This window comes from Phodopus roborovskii, unplaced genomic scaffold (assembly GCF_943737965.1).
Source record: "Phodopus roborovskii unplaced genomic scaffold, PHOROB, whole genome shotgun sequence".
Classification (NCBI taxonomy): domain Eukaryota; kingdom Metazoa; phylum Chordata; class Mammalia; order Rodentia; family Cricetidae; genus Phodopus; species Phodopus roborovskii.
Window position 1 is genome coordinate 21,535,646 of NW_026126407.1, and position 19,305 is coordinate 21,554,950.

The following is a 19,305-nucleotide window of genomic DNA, read 5'->3' on the forward strand; positions in this document are numbered from 1 at the left end:
TGGGTATATGGCGTTCTCTTCTGGCTCTGGGTACTGCATACATGTAGGGCCCAGATATACATGCAGGCAACACAACATACATACACACACACACACACACACACACACACACACACACACATTCGTGATTCTAGAACAGCATCCAGAACATGGGCAGGTTATGTTTACAGCCAAAGAGGGAGTGAAAAAAGGGAAGCAAGGTAGAGACAGCCTCATTGCTTTCAGATGGTGCCTGTCTTGTCAGACCGAATTAGAACACTTGTCTACTTGTCACAAGAGTAACTTACAGTCTGATCACTTAAGGATAACTTAGAGTTGAGCAACAAAAACAACAAAAAAAAAAACATCTAGACCAAATTTAATCCAGTTTAATACAATGAGATAACAGATTCTCATTGCAAGAATGGTTAATAGATAATAATACACATGTATGCAGACAGAGGGTATCTTAGTTACTTTCCTGTTGCTGTGAAGAGACACCATCACCGTGGTAACTTATAAGAGAAAGCATTTAATTGGGGTCTTGCTTACAGTTTCAGAGGGTCAGTTCATGACCATCATGGTGGAAAGTAAGGCAAGCAGGCAGGCAGGCAGGCAGGCAGGCAGGCAGGCATTGAAGCAGTAGCTGAGAGCTTATATGTTTTCTGCAAGATGGAGGTAGGGAGATTAAAAGTTGCCCTGGTATGGGCTTTTGAATCCTCAGACACCCCCAGTGTCACTACACACCTCCTCCAACAAGGCCACACCTCCTGATCTTTAACAAACAGTCCACCAGCTGAGAACCATATATTAAATATGTGAGCCTATGGGGGCCATTCTCATTCAAACCACCATAGAAGGCTATGCATAAACACAGCCTCAACTGTCCACCTGCCATCCCCCTTAGTTTTTCTGTATCTGTGCAGAGTGTATGAGAGGACAACATCTTCACAAATGGCATGATGAACACCTAACTGTACATGGAAAATACTGCAGAATTAGAATAGCAACTCAGATTGCACAAGCCAACTAAGGGTAGGTAGGTTAGCAGCAAAAGGTGGCAGTGTGGAATCTGAAGGTGATGTCATGGATTGCGCTAAGGTAAGGGCTGCAGGGTGAACGTTCCAGAAACACAAGTATTCTCATTAAAATACAAGCTGGGTAAGTTGGTCTGTGTGGAGACTAAGCACACTGATTCACAAGGAACTTTATCAGAGGAGTTAAGATACTGTGAAAAGACATGAGGATGGTCACCTCCCATGTTTTGCCAGATTTATAGCATGCCACCATCCAGTGAACAGTGAGCAAGAACCTTGAGTTATACCGCAGTGCATATGCTCATGTGACCAGAGCAATCACAGGCTTGCCACCATCAGGACCAGGCAGTAAGGGCCACATGCGGTCCAGGCTGCTCTTCAGATGAGACAGCTGATGATGTTTAAAGTGAGACATGGTGTGGAACCTCAAGGACTCTCAGACCTTGTGAGAACACACCCTTACACAGTACTATGGGAGATCTTCCATTGTCAGGGAGGGGCAGTGGACAAACGTCATGACTCGCAGACCTTCCCAGGATGAGCCTAGAAATGGACACAACAGCTCTCCTGGACCAGCCTGTGTGGCAGCAGCAAGCTGTGTGGATATATTTTGGTTTTGTACTGAGAGGGACTGTGGCTTCTCCTTGGGTTAGTCAGTGAAAAACCTAGACAATATACTGTCCTTCTGCTGTACCTCCTAGTACTTTCACTCATGTGGCCTTCCTTATTGATTCCATCTCTGATCCTGTGCATCCTGGTCTGTTCCCAGAGCCCAAGGTAGTGTTTGCCAAAGAGCAGCAGGCACACAGCGAGGTGAAATTAGAGGCAGGGGCCAGTGCCACACTGAGCTGCGAGGTGGCCCAGGCCCAGACTGAGGTGACCTGGTTCAAGGATGGGAAGAAGCTGAGCTCCAGCTCGAAGGTTCGAGTGGAGGCCTCTGGCTGTGAGAGGAGGCTGGTGTTGCAGCAGGCGGGCAAGGCAGATGCTGGGGAGTACAGCTGTGAGGCCGGGGGACAGAAGGTCTCCTTCCGTCTGGATGTCACAGGTGAGTGCTGAGACACTAAGTTGGCCTTGTAGGGGATTCACCTGGCTAAAGCCCAGTGTTGACCCTGGGCTCCTTCTGTTACACACTGTCTCTTCATGTCTCCCCTCTTCCCGTCCTCATGCTTAGAGCGGTGTTGAGCAGGACACTCAATGGCAGTGTGTCCAGACAGTCCTCTCCTGCCTGTATATCTGGAGAGATGTTCCTAGGTTGGGGAGTTGCATCTTTGTCATGTTTTTGTGCCTGCCTGGAGGCTTCCTGATGTTTTCTGGGTCCATTTTGTGACCCAAATGAGGCCAGGCATCCTCCCTGGGATCTGTGTCCAGGCTGCTCTGGGCTGTGCCCCCATATGCACCCAAGAGCACTCTCCCGTTTGGTACTCTCAGTGGCTCCGAAAGCAATTAGGAGAGTTTTGCTTCCTGTTCATGCTTAGAATAATCTCCAGCTTGGGCCTCAGGTCACCCAAGGGTTGGTGCCTTTGCCACAGAGCCTTCCATGCATCCCAGTGTGACAGTGTTAACCTCCATGTTTTACGGGAGCAGCTGTGCAGGGAGCCAACAGCACACCGTCCTCTGTTATGTCCCTCTGAGCAAATCTTGCTTTTCTTTTGCCTCAACCAGAACAATATACATGCATTGCACCTCTTTGAGAATTTGTTTTATACATTCAGAAATGTCAAGGATTATGAAGCTCACTCTACAAATGACAGCTCCCCAAATATTCCACAATATCCACAGAATTGCCTAGGAATCTAGGCATCTGTCTGTCCCTGCGGGGGCCACCAAAAGTTCTGTGAGCTGACATTACTTTCCTTTGTGAGAAACATTCAACCTAAGGAGCTAATGAGATGGTTCAGCAGGTTAAGGAACTTGCCACCAAACCTCATAACCCCAGGCTAATTCCCCCAGCCAACCTAGTAGAAGGCAAGAAGGGATTCCCACAAACCTGCCCTTCTGACCTCCAGACTTACATGGTTGCATGCCCCACACAAATTCAAAAAACAAAGGCTGTAAAAGACAAGTTTAGCTTGAAGAGGGCAGCTTGAAGTTCTCTGAGGCACCACTGCATGGCAGTTTGGGATTGTTTTCATGAAATGCCTTGTTGTGAGGATCAAATAAGGACTTCCAATGGCAAATGATTTGAAGGGACTATGGCATGACTTCATGCATGTAAATTTGAAGAGTTGCATTAAATTGTTCAATTCCTTAGAACTATTATCAAAACTTACAGATGATAAAACAGGGAATTCAAATAGCATTAGTTTCAAAAAAATGTTATAGGAAGAGGGCCTGGAGAGATTGTTCAGCACACCACTATTCTTGTGGTAGACCTGAGTTTAATTCTCAATGCCAATATCAGATCACAACTGCCTGCAACTCCAGCACTAGAGTTCTGACTTCTCTGACTCTGTGAGTCACACACACACACACACACACACACACACACACACACACTCATACATGCATGTACATACACAACTCTCAAAACACATTCATACAATACTATACTTACACAGTTGCACACACATACATACACATGCACACACACTCAATTTTTTAAAAAAAGTAAATATTGTAAGACAATAGTTAAGGTAAAGTTAAAATATTTTGGTTGTAAATAATTTGTGTAATGACCATTTCTCCAGAATTCAAAAGGGTCTGTATATACTTTCTAACTAATTTTTGCAGATGGTACAATATTGACCAAAATGACAGACATTATTGGAAACCAAAAGTACAAGCCAGTGTATACATAATGTTAACAAGCAGATTGGGGCAATGTGATAACTGCTGAGTATATTGGGATAACACAAGTCTAGGAATGCAAGGTTGGCTTAATATTAGAGTGTAGAAGACACTAAAAGCTATGATGCTGGGAGAATTAGAACTGGAGAGACGGCTCTGTAGTTCAGAGTGCTACTTGCTCTTGCGGAGGACCTGAGTTCATATCCTAGCACCCACATCAGTCAGTTCACAGTCTCCTGTAATTCCAGCTCTAAGGGATCAGTGACCTCCATTAGCACTGGCACTCACATGTGCACACGCGCGCGCACACACACACACACACACACAATTAAATAAAACAAATATATAGTTTAAAAGTTTTTAAAAAAGGAGCCAGGGCACACATCTTTAATCCCAGCGCTTGGGGGGCAGAGTTAGGTGGATCTCTGTGAGTTTGAGGCCAACCTGATAGAAAAATCCAAATCAAGTTCTAGGGTAGGCAGGGTTACATGGTGAAACCCTGTCTCCATTTTTTTTACATCATATCTAGAAGATATGAAATCTAAATCTACATATATATATATTTAAAATTCTTATGTTGAGTATGTATGTGGCTTCGTGATACATCACTTTCACAGCCTCCCTGAAGCCCTGGCTTCGGGAAAAAAGAATCTTTTGAACTTGTAATGAAAAGAGGCTTCCTAAATTTTACAATGAGTGCTATTGAGAGCCCAGGTGTCATACCAGACATGCAGCCACGAGTGATTTCTCTTTTATTGAAGATCACAGAGGGGCTTAATGAACCACACACGGCTTACATAAAGCCCTAAGGAGGAACACAAATTAGAGAAATAGAATATATGAAAAGGTGGATGTCATAGATGGTGTGATTACCATTCCTATATTGAAACTAGCCAAAAAGAGTGGGAAATGATGTACAGAAGAATTATGATAGCCTGGCCTGGTGGCGCATGCCTTTAATCCCAGCACTTGGAAAGCAGAGGCAGGTGGATCTCTATGAGTTCAAGGCAAGCCTGGTCTACATAGTGAGTTCCAGAATAGTCAGCTGTCTCAAAAACAAACCAAGCAAGCAACCAAGCAACAACAAAAGCGTTATCATAATATCCTAAGTGTGAAGCTTCTCACACAATGTTTAATGACACACATTACTTCAGGAAGACAATGGAGAGGGCATTAGTTAGTGAGATAGGCATGGAAAATCCAGAGAGGCCTAGTCCTGATGACTGTCCAAGAGATGGTCTTCTGAGCGTCTGAGCCAACAGATTTATGAAGAAAGAATGTAAGGACATTTCACCTCCTAGATGTTAAAAGTTATTTTTATTCCATCTTTCCTGATGGTTCAGGCTACTTCTCCAACATAGCAGCAGATGATACTCACTTAGGGTGAGTGCATGTGTGCCCCGACATGCTGTCCTTTTCTTCAGGAGCCTCGTATAGACTTTGACATGGTATCCCTTTGCCTCAGCAGTAGGCAGTGTGGGGGAACTGTGGTTTTATGCTGAGAGGCACTCAGGCTTCTGGGCACAGTGAGTGACATGTCTGGAGCATGTTCTGCTCTCCAACTGCTTCATTCAGATCTCCCCATGTGGCCTTTCTGACCTCCACAGTGTCTCTTACCCTGTGCATCCCTGTCTGCCCCCAGAGCCCAAGGTGGTGTTTGCTAAGGAGCAGCAGGCACGCAGCGAGGTGAAATCAGAGGCAGGGGCCAGTGCCACACTGAGCTGCGAGGTGGCCCAGGCCCAGACTGAGGTGACCTGGTTCAAGGATGGGAAGAAGCTGAGCTCCAGCTCGAAGGTTCGAGTGGAGGCCTCTGGCTGTGAGAGGAGGCTGGTGTTGCAGCAGGCGGGCAAGGCGGATGCTGGGGAGTACAGCTGTGAGGCCGGGGGACAGAAGGTCTCCTTCCATCTGGATGTCACAGGTGGGTATCAAGGCACCAAGTTGGCCTTGTGGGGGTTCAGTGACTAGCTCATGCCCAGGGCTGACCCTGGGCTTTGTCTGTTATACATTGTCTCTTAATGTCTCTCTCATCACTTGTGCTGAGCTTGTCCTTGAATGGGACGGATGTTATCCCATGTGGCACTGTCTGCACGCGTGTTCTGTGGCAGTGTATATATGGAGGAACCAAGAATACAAGGCTAATGGATAAGGGCCAGTGACACACGTCTCTGAGCTGTGGATGTCTCTCTTTGAAGCAACTTTTTCCCCCTTACTCGAAACATTCTTTTTAATTCCTTTTAATGATTTCAATGAATGCATTTAGATTTGAGAATGACTGTGATGCTTATGGCACATCTACAAACTGTGAGAGATGAAGTACCACAGGAGTACCTCCAATGGGAAAGCCAATTCCTTCCACAGTATCTTCCTATCAGTTGGGTAATGTGGCATTCCCTGCCTGACACCGCATGGTCTATGAGCTAACACTGCTCTATAGTTCAAAGAGTCTTTAAGTGTTATAGACTGGGTGTGGTTCCCTACCCTCTGAGGTTAGTTTGCTATTGTAGTGTACAAAAGGGCCAAATGGAAGACCTATTGGGAATCTTTTTGACAAATGATTTTAAAGGACTATGACATCAATGTATGTAGGTAAGTTTCAAGAGTTTCAATAAACTCTTCACCAATTCCTGAAAAATTACTATAAAGCTTAAAGAAAATGTCCTAGGGATTTAAGTATTTCTGTAACCTTTTATTTGATATTTATGATTTTAATATGATATATATTCTCATGTGTGCATGCACACACACATGCACACACACACACACACACACACACACACACACACACACACACACACACAGGCAGGGCTTCTCTGCATAGCGCTGGCTGTCCTAGAACTCTCGCTGTAGACCAGGCTGGCCTTGAACTCGGAGATCTGCCTGCCTGTGCCTCCTGGGTGCTGGGATTAAAGCCATGTACCACCATTACCCAGCTAATATATGTTGTGTTGAGTGGTATGTGCATGTATGACACATGTGTGTACATATTCATGTGTGTGAATGTGGGCATGCATGTGCCATAGTGCATGTGCAGAGGTCAGAGGAGGTTAAGTTGCCTCTGAGGCAGAATCTTTTGTAGCTCACCCCTGTGTTCCTAGGCTAACTGACCCACAGCTTCCTGTGATTCCCCTGTGTCTGCTTCCCACCCTACTGTAGGAACACGGGTTATAGATATACACTGCTGCATTCAGTTTGGTTGTGGATCCTGGGGCTCATGTATGTGCGACAAACACTTTATCCACAGAGTCATCTAACCTAGTATACTCATAACTTTTTAAAGAAATGAAACCCTACTTCAAAATAAGTCATAGGGAAATAGTCAAGTTCTGCAAATTCTGTGATCACAGTGATTCTTCTAGAGAACACAAAGGGAATATATACTGCCAGTGTACTTTATGTTGACAATACAGTGTTAATACTAAAATGGCAGTTAAAAGTTGAAACGAATACACGTTCTCTTATGCACACTGAAGAGAACATCTATATAAACTTGTAGCAAAGTGAATAGAGTGATAGTGAAGAGCTTAGTATGCAGGGATGACAGTTGTCAGCCAGGAATGCAAGGATGGTTTAACACGAGAATGTGAAAGTTAATATGACAGTAAGATTTTTTTTTAAAAAAGAAAAAAATATTGTTCGTGTATTTAACAAATACAAAAGAAAGTATTTGACAGCATTTTAGATCATACATCAAAGACAGTTTAACATGTACTCATGTAAAATGCCCTCTTTGTGGAGTTGTGGCTCTATGATAGAACCTTGACCCTGCAATCCTGAGGCCTTGGCCTCATAAAAATACCTGTTGGCCTAGGAGTAAAGACTGAATTCCTAAATCTCCAGAAGGGTGCTCCTCAGAGCAGCACACATCTCTAGAAGGGTGCTCCTCAGAGAGGCACACATCTCCAGAAGGGTGCTCCTCAGAGAGGCACACATCTCCAGAAGGGTGCTCCTCAGAGAGGCACACATCTCCAGAAGGGTGCTCCTCAGAGAGGCACACATCTCCAGAAGGGTGCTCCTCAGAGAGGCACACATCTCCAGAAGGGTGCTCCTCAGAGAGGCACACATCTCCAGAAGGGTGCTCCTCAGAGAGGCACACATCTCCAGAAGGGTGCTCCTCAGAGAGGTACACATCTCCAGAAGGGTGCTCCTCAGAGAGGCACACATCTCCAGAAGGGTGCTCCTCAGAGAGGCACACATCTCCAGAAGGGTGTTCCTTGGAGCAGTAGTAATAGTGAAGGGCTACAGCCATGCAAGCTTTCTCTTCACTGATGATTTCAAAGGGTCTTAATGTAACAATGCATATTTGTGATGATATCTTGCTTGTGCAACTAAATCCTGTCTGAAGGTCAGAGAATGGAGCTTGCCACTAGCTAACCATAGAGATCTGGAGGCCTGTACAGATGGAGTTAGAAGACTGGAGTTTCTGTCTCATCTGGTTCCATAGCCGTTTAGTTCCAAATAAACACACAGAGGCTTATATTAATTATAAACTGTTTGGTTGATGGCTTATAGACATCTTGCTATCTAGCTTTTTCTTAATTATTAACCCATAACTATTAATCTACGTATTTCTACATGGACTTATCTTACTGGAGAATTCCTGGATGTCCTACTTTCGTAGTAGCTACATTGCATCTCTCTGGTGGCTCCTCTCTGTGTTCCTCTCCCCAGCATTCTCCTAGTCTGGTCATCCCACCTGTCTTCGTGCCTGGCTACACGCTTCCTGTCCATTGGCTGAAACAGCTTTATTCATCGTCCAATAAGAGAAATATATAGTCACGGCACACAGAAGGACATCCCCCATCAGCTATCCAACATGAAACCCCAAGAAAGAGCACAAATTAAAGAAACACATTTATTGTAAAGGTAGATGCTACAGATGATAGGGTTACATGGGGAGAAGGATAGCTCAGAAGAACTTGGGGAACACATGTCATGGTTTTTGTTCCATGACTAGGCATGTTTAGGCCTCTGGGGAAACTTCATTTAGGGAGAAAAGAGAGGATTAGTGGTGTGATAAACCAGATATGTTTATTTAGAAATTTACTTATTTATTTTAATTTTATGTGTATGTGAGTATTTTGCCTGCATGAATAGCTTGTGGTCTACATATGTGCACAGCTCACTGAAGCCAGAAGAGGGCATCAGATTCTCTGGAACTGGAGCTGCCCTATGGGTGCTACAAATTGAATGTGGATCCTCTGGAAGAGCAGCCAGTGCTCTTACCTGCTGAACCCTTTCTCCAGCCCAAGAGAGATATTTATTCTTGATGACTATCACAGTGAGGATCTTTTGGTGTTGTGAAAATTGACAAGATGATTCCAAGGCCCGCTGGGCGGTGGTGGCGCAAACCTTTAATCCCAGAATTTGGAAGGCAGAGGCAGGTGATCTTTATGAGTTCAAGAGCAGCCTGGTCTACAAGAGCTAGTTCCAGGACAGCCTCCAAAGCCATAGAGAAACCTTGTCTCGAAAAAACAAAACAAAACAAAACAAAACAAAAATGATTCCAAGGTCCAACTAGAGTCAAAGGAGTCATGAAGACAGACTGCTTCATCTGTCTAAGGTTATTTTGATGCTGTTGTGCTGGAGACAGCTGAATGTCAGTGTAGGTATGGGCAACAGACCAGAAATGGATTAGGGAACTTGAAAACAAACTTGGGAATAGCCAGGCCCCCCACCTTCCTTTTAGTGTGTTTTGACCATGGCTTTGGTTGGAGGCATGGAAAAGAAAGTGCTGTTAGGAAAATGGTGATGTGACCACACACAGCCGTACATATCAGTACATAAAGTACAGTAATGATGGATGTGTTCCTCACTCCAGATAAACACTGGTACCCATTGGCAGCAGACTCTATTGAACCAGCTCTCGGTGGACACTACAGGTTATATAATACTGTGATAATAATACTTGAACAGAACTTAAATGCATTCAGCATGAATAACATTACTTTTCATTCTGTGGAAACACTGTGTCCATGTAACCTATGATATGCGTTTATGTCATCAGAAGATACTACTTGAGAGGGAAAACAAAAGCCCATGGCTGACCGGAAGACACTAGTTCATAATAGTCAGAGCCTTAGCATGGGAAAATATGCTAAGAAAGTATGCATAGAAGGGCTATGAAAAGGCTGACAACACTATTAATCACTTAATAAATGTTACACTAAGGGGAACCAAGCACTAATAGCCAAAATCAGGTTGGCCCCTTCCTGGTGAGGCATCAGGACAAGGTCTAACCATAGACAGCTCAGCTCCTTCCTGACATAACAGCTGATTTTGCTCATAGCAGGCAAGGGCACGGGGCCTCAGGGACCCTCAGACGTGGTGAAGATGGTCCCTGAACAATGCTATAGGTGGTGTTCTGTTGTCATGGAGGGGTAGAAGTCTCCCTGTGGTCCTTCCCTCAAGGACACTTGCATCAGACACTCTGTAACATGTCACATGCCCTCCTCCAGTCTAAGTGTCCCGTGTGGATGATCTGCTTTTGTACTGAGAGGCATTGGAGTTTCTCTCCTGGGCATAATACTCAGTATGGAGCCAAGAGGAAGTTCTGATCTCCAGCTGACCCAGTCAAGCTCTTTTCCGAAGTGGTCTTCTTGACCTAGACAACGTCTCTGACTCTATGCATCTGTTTGTTCCCAGAGCCCAAGGTGGTGTTTGCCAAGGAGCAGCAGGCACACAGTGAGGTGAAATCAGAGGCAGGGGCCAGTGCCACACTGAGCTGTGAGGTGGCCCAGGCCCAGGCTGAGGTGACCTGGTTCAAGGATGGGAAGAAGCTGAGCTCCAGCTCGAAGGTTCGAGTGGAGGCCTCTGGCTGTGAGAGGAGGCTGGTGTTGCAGCAGGCGGGCAAGGCGGATGCTGGGGAGTACAGCTGTGAGGCTGGAGGACAGAAGGTCTCCTTCCGTCTGGATGTCACAGGTGGGTGTTGTGACACTAAGGCTTGTGTGGAGGTGATGACTGGCTCATGTCCATGACTGACCCTGTGTGTCTTCTTCCCTTCACTCCTCTGTATTTTAGCCCATGGTACGTCATGACTGACCATGGCTGACCCGATGCTCTCTCCACTCTTCCCATCCCCATGTTTAATCCAGTGTTGAGCAGGACACTGAATGGGAAGGGTGTCCACGGAAGGTCCTTTTCTTCTTTAGTATCTGGAGAGATGCTTCCAGGTTGGGGGGTGGTTATCTTTCTTATGTTTTCGTTCTTGCCCAGAGTCTTCCTGATGCTCCATGGGTCCATCTTGCTGGTTTTACTAAGGAGCAGCAGGCATGAAGCCTGGCTGCATCAGACTCGATTGACGAGGAAAACAGCTCTGAGCAGACACTATGGATTATTTAAGATCTTGTGATAATATTATTTAATTAAGACATAATATAATATTAAGATATAAATCCACTCAACACAAATGAAAACCAACACTTCTATCTCCAATGAAACCTTACATTAGTGTATCTTACATCTAACACATGGCAGATGGGGAGATACTGTGAACGCTGCAGACACAGCCTTAGTATGTGAACCCATAGAGAGTGCCTGAGACTATGAATAGATAGGGCAGAGGCAGTATTAGCCATAGAGTAAATGTTACATCATGGAAGGCCAAGAACTAGTGGCCAGAACCGGGAATGGTCCTCCACCTGGTGAGGCAACAAAACCTGTGAGAGAACCCTCCTATAGCGGGGTGGGATGTGTGTATGAACTATGGTTTTGTGCCCAGAGGTGCTGAGACTTCTTAACCCATCACATCAACCGCAGAGCCTGGAGGGTGCTCTATCCTATGGCCACCATATCCAATCTTTCTTTCACTTGTGTGGCTTTTCTGACCTAGACAGAGTCTCTGATCCTGTGTGTCCCCATTTGTCCCTAGACACCAAGGTGGTGTTTGCCAAGGAGCAGCAGGCATGCAGCGAGGTGAAGGCAGAGGCAGGGGCCAGTGCCACACTGAGCTGCGAGGTGGCCCAGGCCCAGACTGAGGTGACCTGGTTCAAGGATGGGAAGAAGCTGAGCTCCAGCTCGAAGGTTCGAGTGGAGGCCTCTGGCTGTGAGAGGAGGCTGGTGTTGCAGCAGGCGGGCAAGGCGGATGCTGGGGAGTACAGCTGTGAGGCCGGGGGACAGAAGGTCTCCTTCCGTCTGGATGTCACAGGTGGGTGTCATTGTGTTCAGGACAGAGATGCAGCTGACCACTGCATCTTATCTGGTTCTCACAGCCCTCTCTTTGTTCCTTTTATTTCTCTACTGCCCCTTGTCCTCTACTCCGAGGACAGATCCCCTTTCTCACGTATTTCTGTTATCTCCTGTTCCAGTCCATTCCCCTGTTGACCTCTGCCTCCTTCCTCAACACCAGTTCTTTTGGGGTGACTTCTTTAGGTGTAAGACCTGATAAACCTGAAGTTCTAGAGGAAGGGCCCTTGTTTGGATGGGGCTTGAGTGGACCATCCTGCAGTTCTGAGTCCCTGTGGGCTGTCAGTGTCCAGGCCAGAGGTTCAGGAACCTGCTCTTCCTGTTGCAAGCACATGGCCCTATATTGGCCTTGGAGTCCTCCTGGTAGTTCAGCTGTAGTCTGTTGCCATGGTGTTGTTCAGAACTGGCTACTACTGTGCCCAACTAGCTGTACTTGTCCTTAGCTGTGGCCTTTGACACACCTGTACATCTCAAGCATGTGGTCCTTCATTCGTAACTTCTGGATGAGGCTCTGCTAAACCATCCTGGTCTCCTTCCACACCCACCCTGACTTTTACCTATAGTGTATTGGCTGCCAGGCTATCTTCCCAGGCAGCCTCTATGGACTTCTAATCTCATCCCAGGTCAGGCCGGTCATACTCTGGGGTGCTGGCTGCCTACTTTTTCATACCATTCTGGCCTGTGGGCTGAAGTCTCCCTGGAGTGCAGGACTCCTGGGTTCTTGGTTGGGACAGTGCTGGTGATGATGACCTTTAGGAGACCTAATGTCATTGCTGACTGAACAGAGGAGCAGCAGCTAGTCATGTGTGGTGGTCCTTACTTTTGTGCCTATGTACTTCTCCTCAGAACCAGAGCCCGAGTCCCACATTCCAGAGAAACCCAGCCGCAGGGAGCCTCTAGTGGTCAAGGAACACGAGAACATTGTCCTGACTGCCACTCTGGCTGCACCCTCTGTGGCTGCTGTGACTTGGCTCAAAGATGGTGTGGAGATTCGCCGCAGTAAGCGGTATGAGGCCACTAGCCTTGGTGATACCCACACCCTGACTGTGAGAGGTGCACAGGTGCTGGACAGCGCCATCTACAGCTGCCGTGTTGGCAAGCAAGGTCAGGACTTTCCGGTGCAGGTGGAAGGTAAGTGGTGTTTAGGGGCCAGGGGTCTGGATCTCCTCTAAGGTCCCTGTGTCTGCCCCAAAGACTAGTAGACAGTATCTCACAGCAGCCCCAGAGTGGGGCTCAGGACACATGGCCATCAGCACAGAGCACTGGATGACACCTTCTTCTATCCTCAGAGGTGGCCACCAAGTTCTCCAAACCCCTGGAGCCCATTGAAGGGGAACTGGGTGGCACTGTGAAGCTGGTCTGTGAGCTGACCCCAGAGCAGGCTGAGGTGGTGTGGCTCTGTGGGAGCACACAGCTGCGGGAGGGCAAACGCTTCCGGATAACATCTGAAGGGCCCAGGCGCACACTGACCGTGTCTGGCCTTCGAGAGGATGATGCAGAGGAGTATGTGTGTGAGAGCCGTGATGACCGAACCAGCGCACGGCTCACTGTCAAAGGTACCCGTGGGTGAGCTAAGGTGGCTTCCCGGGGGAGAGGTCCTTCCGTGTGTCTATCTCGGGTGCGTCTCTGCAGAGCCTCTCATGTGTCCACTTAAGAAGACTTTCCCTTCTGCAGTTCCCCGAGTGGTCAAGTTTACATCTGGACTGAGTGCCGTGGTCGTAGAGGAGGGCCAAGAGGCCACCTTTCAGTGTGTCGTGTCCCCCAGTGATGCAGCAGTTGTGTGGTACAAGGATGGCATCCAGCTACTACCCAGCGAGAAGTTTATCATGGCACAGAGCGGGGCCACCTGTAGCTTGACCATCTTGGGCTTGACCCTGGAGGATGCAGGCCACATCACAGTGGAGGCTGAGGGTGCCTCATCTTCTGCCACTCTCCGGGTCCGAGGTAAGCTTGGAGCTGGCAGGACTCTCAAGATGCAACAGGTGCCTTTCCTTCCTCGAGGCATATTGCTCACTTGTGTTGGGCTGATCTGGTTGGCCCTGGGGGACACGGATCCTTATCAGCTGTGGATGAGGTGATTTGGTGGGAGCAGTAGAGGTCCTTTTCTGGAGAAAGTGGTCTCTGGTTGAGTCTGCAGTGGCAAAGCAAGATGGAGGCTGTACTCAAAATCTCAAAAGCAGGAGGGATGGGTGTGCTTCAAGAGCCAGGGCTTTATTTGAAGAAATGACAGGTATGGCAGGCTCTTGAGTGGAGGAGTAATGAAGATGGGTGGGCCTCCCAGAAGAGGGGGAATAATGGGATAGCTCGGCTCACATGGCGGCCTTTGTCCTCTGCATGTGTCTTATCATGAGCAAGTGTCCTGGGGCCTTGTTAAAGGGCAGACAATGGGGCAATGGCTGAGGGGTCGTGGATGCTGAGGCTGGCTGTTGATGGCATGTGGCCATAGTTAGGAGTTGGCACCATTGATTGGAGCAGGGCAGCAGGGCTTGTGAAGGGGAATGGGACTGAAGAAGAAACAGTCTTAGCTTCCCTCATACAATGCCCCTATGCAAGGTGTGCAGTTTGGGCCTGCCCTGCTTGGAAGAGGACTCTCTGGCCTGGACTCAGGATGGCTCAAGGGCCCGATTAGGCCCCAAATGGTCAAGATGACCTCCACTCTTCTGTCTCAGAGGCACCAGCCCTCTTCAAGAAGAAGCTTGAGCCCCAGACAGTGGAGGAGAAGAGCTCTGTGGTGCTGGAAGTGGAGCTGACGCGGCCCTGGCCTGAGGTGAAGTGGACACGGAATGCTGCCGTCCTGGTGCCTGGCGAGAATGTGGAGATCCATGCTGAGGGAGCTCGGCACCGTCTGGTGCTGCGTAGTGTGGGCTTTGCTGACCGTGGCTTCTTTGGCTGTGAGACACCAGATGATAAGACCCAGGCCAAGCTCAATGTAGAAAGTAAGACCTTGGAGGAAGAGGGGGACTCCTCCAGAAGTGGGGGAATGTGGCTTTGTGTTGGCTGTGAGGAGGGGTGGGTTTCCTTTTGGGGAGATAGGCAGTGACCCTGGTTCTGGTAAGAGGATCCAAGGAAGGAAGACACAGAGGAGGATTTGGAGGGTCAGGCCTGGGGTCAGCTGGGCTTGAGGTAGAACTGGGTGGAGGTGGTGACTGGGGGGTGAACGCCTGGGCCCATACTCTGCTCTGTAGCCTCCAGGGAGGTAGGATGAACCCACATCTGTGTCTGAGTCCTGGCCGGTTGGAGGGTCTCAGTTTTCTAGCTCACTGGAGTCTGTCTGACAGTGCGGCAGGTCCGACTGGTTCGAGGTTTGCAGGCTGTGGAAGCTAAGGAACAGGGCACGGCCTCCATGGATGTGGAGTTGTCCCATGCTGATGTGGAGGGCAGCTGGACGCGAGATGGCCTGAGACTTCAGCCTGGGCCCACATGCCGCCTGGCTGTACAAGGCCCTGTCCACATCCTCACACTCTCAGCACTGAGGCCACAGGACAGCGGGTTGGTGGCCTTCAGGGCTGAGGGCGTACACACGTCTGCACAGCTCATAGTCACTGGTGAGTAGGTGAAGCTCACCACTCCAGAGCACACCTATTTCATTTCCCTAAGTGGTCCAGGGAGGCAAATGGGACCAGGTGGAAACTGCCCCTGCCCCGTGACTACTATTAGCCCACCTTATCAGAAAGTTCTCCTAGCTCCATGTCTTCCTTCCTATCTCCCACGTCAGAGCTGCCGGTGAGCTTCACCCGACTACTACAGGACGTGGTGGCTATCCAGAAAGAGAAGGTGACACTGGAGTGTGAGTTGTCACGGCCAGTGGATGTGCGCTGGCTGAAGGTATTTCTCTCTCCTCCCTGCTTTTTCCTGTGGGCATCCAGGAGGCGAACCCCTTCTCCTGAGCCACTCTAGTGCTTGACCAGTCCTCTCTGCCCCACAGGATGGTGTGGAGCTGCGTGCAGGCAAGACCATGAACATAGTGGCCCAGGGAGCCTGCAGGAGTCTCGTTATTTACCGGTGTGAGATTGGGGACCAGGGTGTCTATGTGTGTGATGCTTCTGATGCTCAGACCTCAGCCTCCCTGAAGGTTCAGGGTGAGTTCTGTGCAGAGAGGGCAGGGAAAGTTGGCAGCTATGAGCAGTGTGCTCTTGTACCTCTGCTTCCCCCAGCCCGGCTGCATGCCGGGAGTGGATGTGCTGGGAGTGCCCTATGCTTCTGGGCATGCCAGCTGTCTTCGTCAGTGTTCTCTTGCCATGAAGAGACACCATGACCACGACAACTCTTTTTTTTTTTTTTATGAAGGAAAACATTTAATTAGGACTGGCTTATAGTTCAGAGGTTTAGTTTGTTGTCATTATGGTGGGAAGCGTGGCGGGACATAGGCCGACATGGTGTTAGAGAAGCAGCTTGAGAGTTCTACATCCAGATCCAAAGGCAGCAGGAAAAGAGAGACACAGGGCCTGGGATGAGCATTTGAAACCCCCAGGGACACACTTCCTCCAACAAGGCCACACCTCCTAATGCCACTCTCTAAGCATTCAAATATATGGGCCTATGGGGGATATTCTTGTTCAAACCTCCACAACAGCCCTCTCTCCCTTCCCCCAGGCCGCAGTGTTCAGATTACGAAGCCACTGGAGGATGTGGAGGTGATGGAGAAGGAGGGTGCCACCTTCTCCTGTGAGGTGTCCCATGATGAGGTTCCTGGCCTGTGGTTCCGAGAATCCAGCAAGCTACGGCCCAGTGACAATGTGCGCATCCGGCAGGAAGGTAAGAGGGCAGGAGGGCTGCGGAGCAGCATGGGTGGGTCCCCCAGGCTGCTCTCCTCTCTCTCAGCAGGACTGAGTGTCCTTTGTCTCCAGGGAGGACATACACACTTATCTTCCGGAGGGTACTGGCGGAAGATGCAGGGGAGATCAAATTTGTAGCTGAAAATGCAGAATCAAGAGCCCACCTCCGAGTAAAAGGTGAGGGGGGTTGAGGGGAGGACAGGGACTGGACATGGTGAGCTGGGCCTTGCACACACCTGGCTTACCACAGGGCTGGGATGTGTTGGGACGTGCCACCACCACTACAGGGCAGCACTGATTCATGAAGAGAGTATAGTCTCCTCAGTGGGAAGAAGAGATTCGAAGACTCCAGGCTCCACTTTATTGGTGGTCAATTGTACCCAGCTGATTCTAGATTAGCCCTGGGTGGGACACTTGACTGGGCCACATGCTGGCCTGGTGGAAGGCATGGGCAGCTGGTTTAGGGCAGAGTTCTCTTGGCACCTAGGAGGTTGTCAAGACAAAGCTTCCATCCAGGTCACCATCCTGACCCCACCTGACTGTGCCCACAGAGCTGCCCGTGACCCTCTTGCGCCCGCTGCGGGATAAAATTGCCATGGAAAAACACCGTGGTGTGCTTGAGTGCCAGGTGTCCCGGGCCAGTGCCCAGGTGCGGTGGTTCAAGGGCCGAGTTGAGCTGCAGCCTGGGCCCAAGTATGAGGTGGTCAGCGATGGCCTTTACCGCAAGCTAGTCATCAATGATGTGCAGCCTGAGGATGAAGATACTTATACCTGTGATGCTGGTGATGTCAAGACCAGTGCCCAGTTCTTTGTGGAAGGTATGGGATAAAGGGGTGGGCAGTCCTCTTGGGTCTCCGGTGGTGGTGGTGGGGATTTGTGGTTTCTGTGGCTTGTTCTGGAGATTCTGGAGGACATGGCCTCTGAAAGGGGTCTGAGTGGGGATACTCAGACAGCTGGGGAAGGATGCTTAGCTACATGGTAGCGAGAGATAAGAAGGAACAGACGCTTCTAGGGTGGGGAGACTGTTCCCTCTTGTAGGGTCTCACTGGTGACCAGCTCCTCATCCACAGAGCAATCCATCACTATTGTGCGAGGCCTGCAGGACATGACAGTTATGGAGCCCGCCCCAGCCTGGTTTGAATGTGAGACCTCCATCCCCTCCGTGAGGCCACCCAAGTGGCTCCTTGGTAAGACTGTGCTCCAGGCAGGAGCAAACGTGGGCCTGGAGCAAGATGGCACTGTGCACCGGCTGACACTACACAAGACCTGCTCCACTATGACCGGGCCTGTGCACTTCACCATCGGCAAGTCTCGCTCCTCCGCCCAGCTGGTTGTCTCAGGTTAGTGTACCGTGTGGGGCAAAGCTGAAGATGGACACAGCTCAGAGATGTGGGTGGCCATAGTTCAGGGCCATGGATGGACATGGCTTGGGGCAGGACATAGGAACAGTGGCCAGGCATCAGTGGCCAGGCATAGGTGACACATGCCAAAGCAGTCATGCTTGGGCTCAAGGCTGTGGTTTGACAGAGTGTGGAGCAGAGCATGGGCACTGGGCAGTACACGGGTGGGCTTAGTGGGAGCTGGCTTTGGGGATATGGATGTGGTCAGAGACTTGACAAGTAGGATATAGGCAGGCAGGCATGGCAGGGCTTTGGGCCAGGGCATCACGGGGCAATGTATGTTGGCTGGGACAGAGGTGTATACGGGCAGTGAGGAGCATGTGCAGCAACCCCCAAAGGAGAGGGCCAGGCACATTTTATGGGCTGTGGATGCAAGTGGCTTGGTGCCTAGGGTAGGCAGGGTGGTCTGGTTTCTTGTGGCTCCCAGCCCTGCCTTTGCATTGTTCTCTCTAGACATCCCTGTGGTATTGACGCGGCCGCTGGAACCCAAAGCAGGGCGTGAGCTGCAGTCGGTAGTCCTGTCGTGTGACTTCAGGCCGGCCCCCAAGGCTGTGCAGTGGTACAAGGAGGACACACCTCTGACCCCATCAGAAAAGTTCAAGATGGTGCTGGAGGGCCAGATGGCAGAGCTGCGCATACTCCGTCTCACTCCAGCTGATGCCGGGGTCTATCGGTGCCAGGCCGGTAGTGCCCACAGCAGTGCCGAGGTTACCGTAGAAGGTAGAGAGCTGGGAAGGAGGGGAGGGCAGTGGCCCCCACCTCAGGGCCGGGGTGGCTGTCGGCACAGTGCTGAGGTGCTGGTGTGTACCTTGCAGCTCGGGAGGTAACAGTGACTCAGCCACTGCAGGATGCTGAAGCCACGGAGGAAGGCCGGGTCTGCTTCTCATGTGAGCTATCCCATAAGGACGAGGACATCGAATGGTCGCTCAATGGGGTACCCCTGTACAATGACAGCTTCCACGAGATCAGCCATGAGGGCTGTGTCCACACACTGGTGCTGAAGAGTGTCCGGCAGGCTGATGCAGGCACTGTTCGCGCCACCTCCCCCAAGGTGTCGGTTTCCGCCCAGCTAGTGGTCAGAGGTGAGAAGTCCTGTGGGGTCTGTGGGGTGGCCTCCCCCCCGGTGGTCACAGGCTCCCCTCACTA

At 49.6% G+C, this 19,305-nt stretch overlaps 1 protein-coding gene across 1 annotated transcript in view; it reads left to right on the top strand.

Moving 5' to 3' along the window:
- Obscn (obscurin, cytoskeletal calmodulin and titin-interacting RhoGEF) overlaps positions 1-19,305 on the top strand; it is a 133,852-nt gene that overhangs the window by 36,954 nt on the left and 77,593 nt on the right. The window contains exons 14-30 of the mRNA XM_051180578.1: positions 1,786-2,061; positions 5,446-5,721; positions 10,446-10,721; positions 11,671-11,946; positions 12,831-13,115; positions 13,274-13,540; positions 13,659-13,928; positions 14,654-14,920; positions 15,263-15,529; positions 15,700-15,809; positions 15,910-16,063; positions 16,578-16,739; positions 16,832-16,936; positions 17,311-17,577; positions 17,830-18,099; positions 18,613-18,879; positions 18,975-19,241. Coding sequence (XP_051036535.1) covers positions 1,786-2,061; positions 5,446-5,721; positions 10,446-10,721; positions 11,671-11,946; positions 12,831-13,115; positions 13,274-13,540; positions 13,659-13,928; positions 14,654-14,920; positions 15,263-15,529; positions 15,700-15,809; positions 15,910-16,063; positions 16,578-16,739; positions 16,832-16,936; positions 17,311-17,577; positions 17,830-18,099; positions 18,613-18,879; positions 18,975-19,241 — 4,062 coding nt within the window. The remainder of the gene's footprint in view (positions 1-1,785; positions 2,062-5,445; positions 5,722-10,445; positions 10,722-11,670; positions 11,947-12,830; positions 13,116-13,273; positions 13,541-13,658; positions 13,929-14,653; positions 14,921-15,262; positions 15,530-15,699; positions 15,810-15,909; positions 16,064-16,577; positions 16,740-16,831; positions 16,937-17,310; positions 17,578-17,829; positions 18,100-18,612; positions 18,880-18,974; positions 19,242-19,305) is intronic.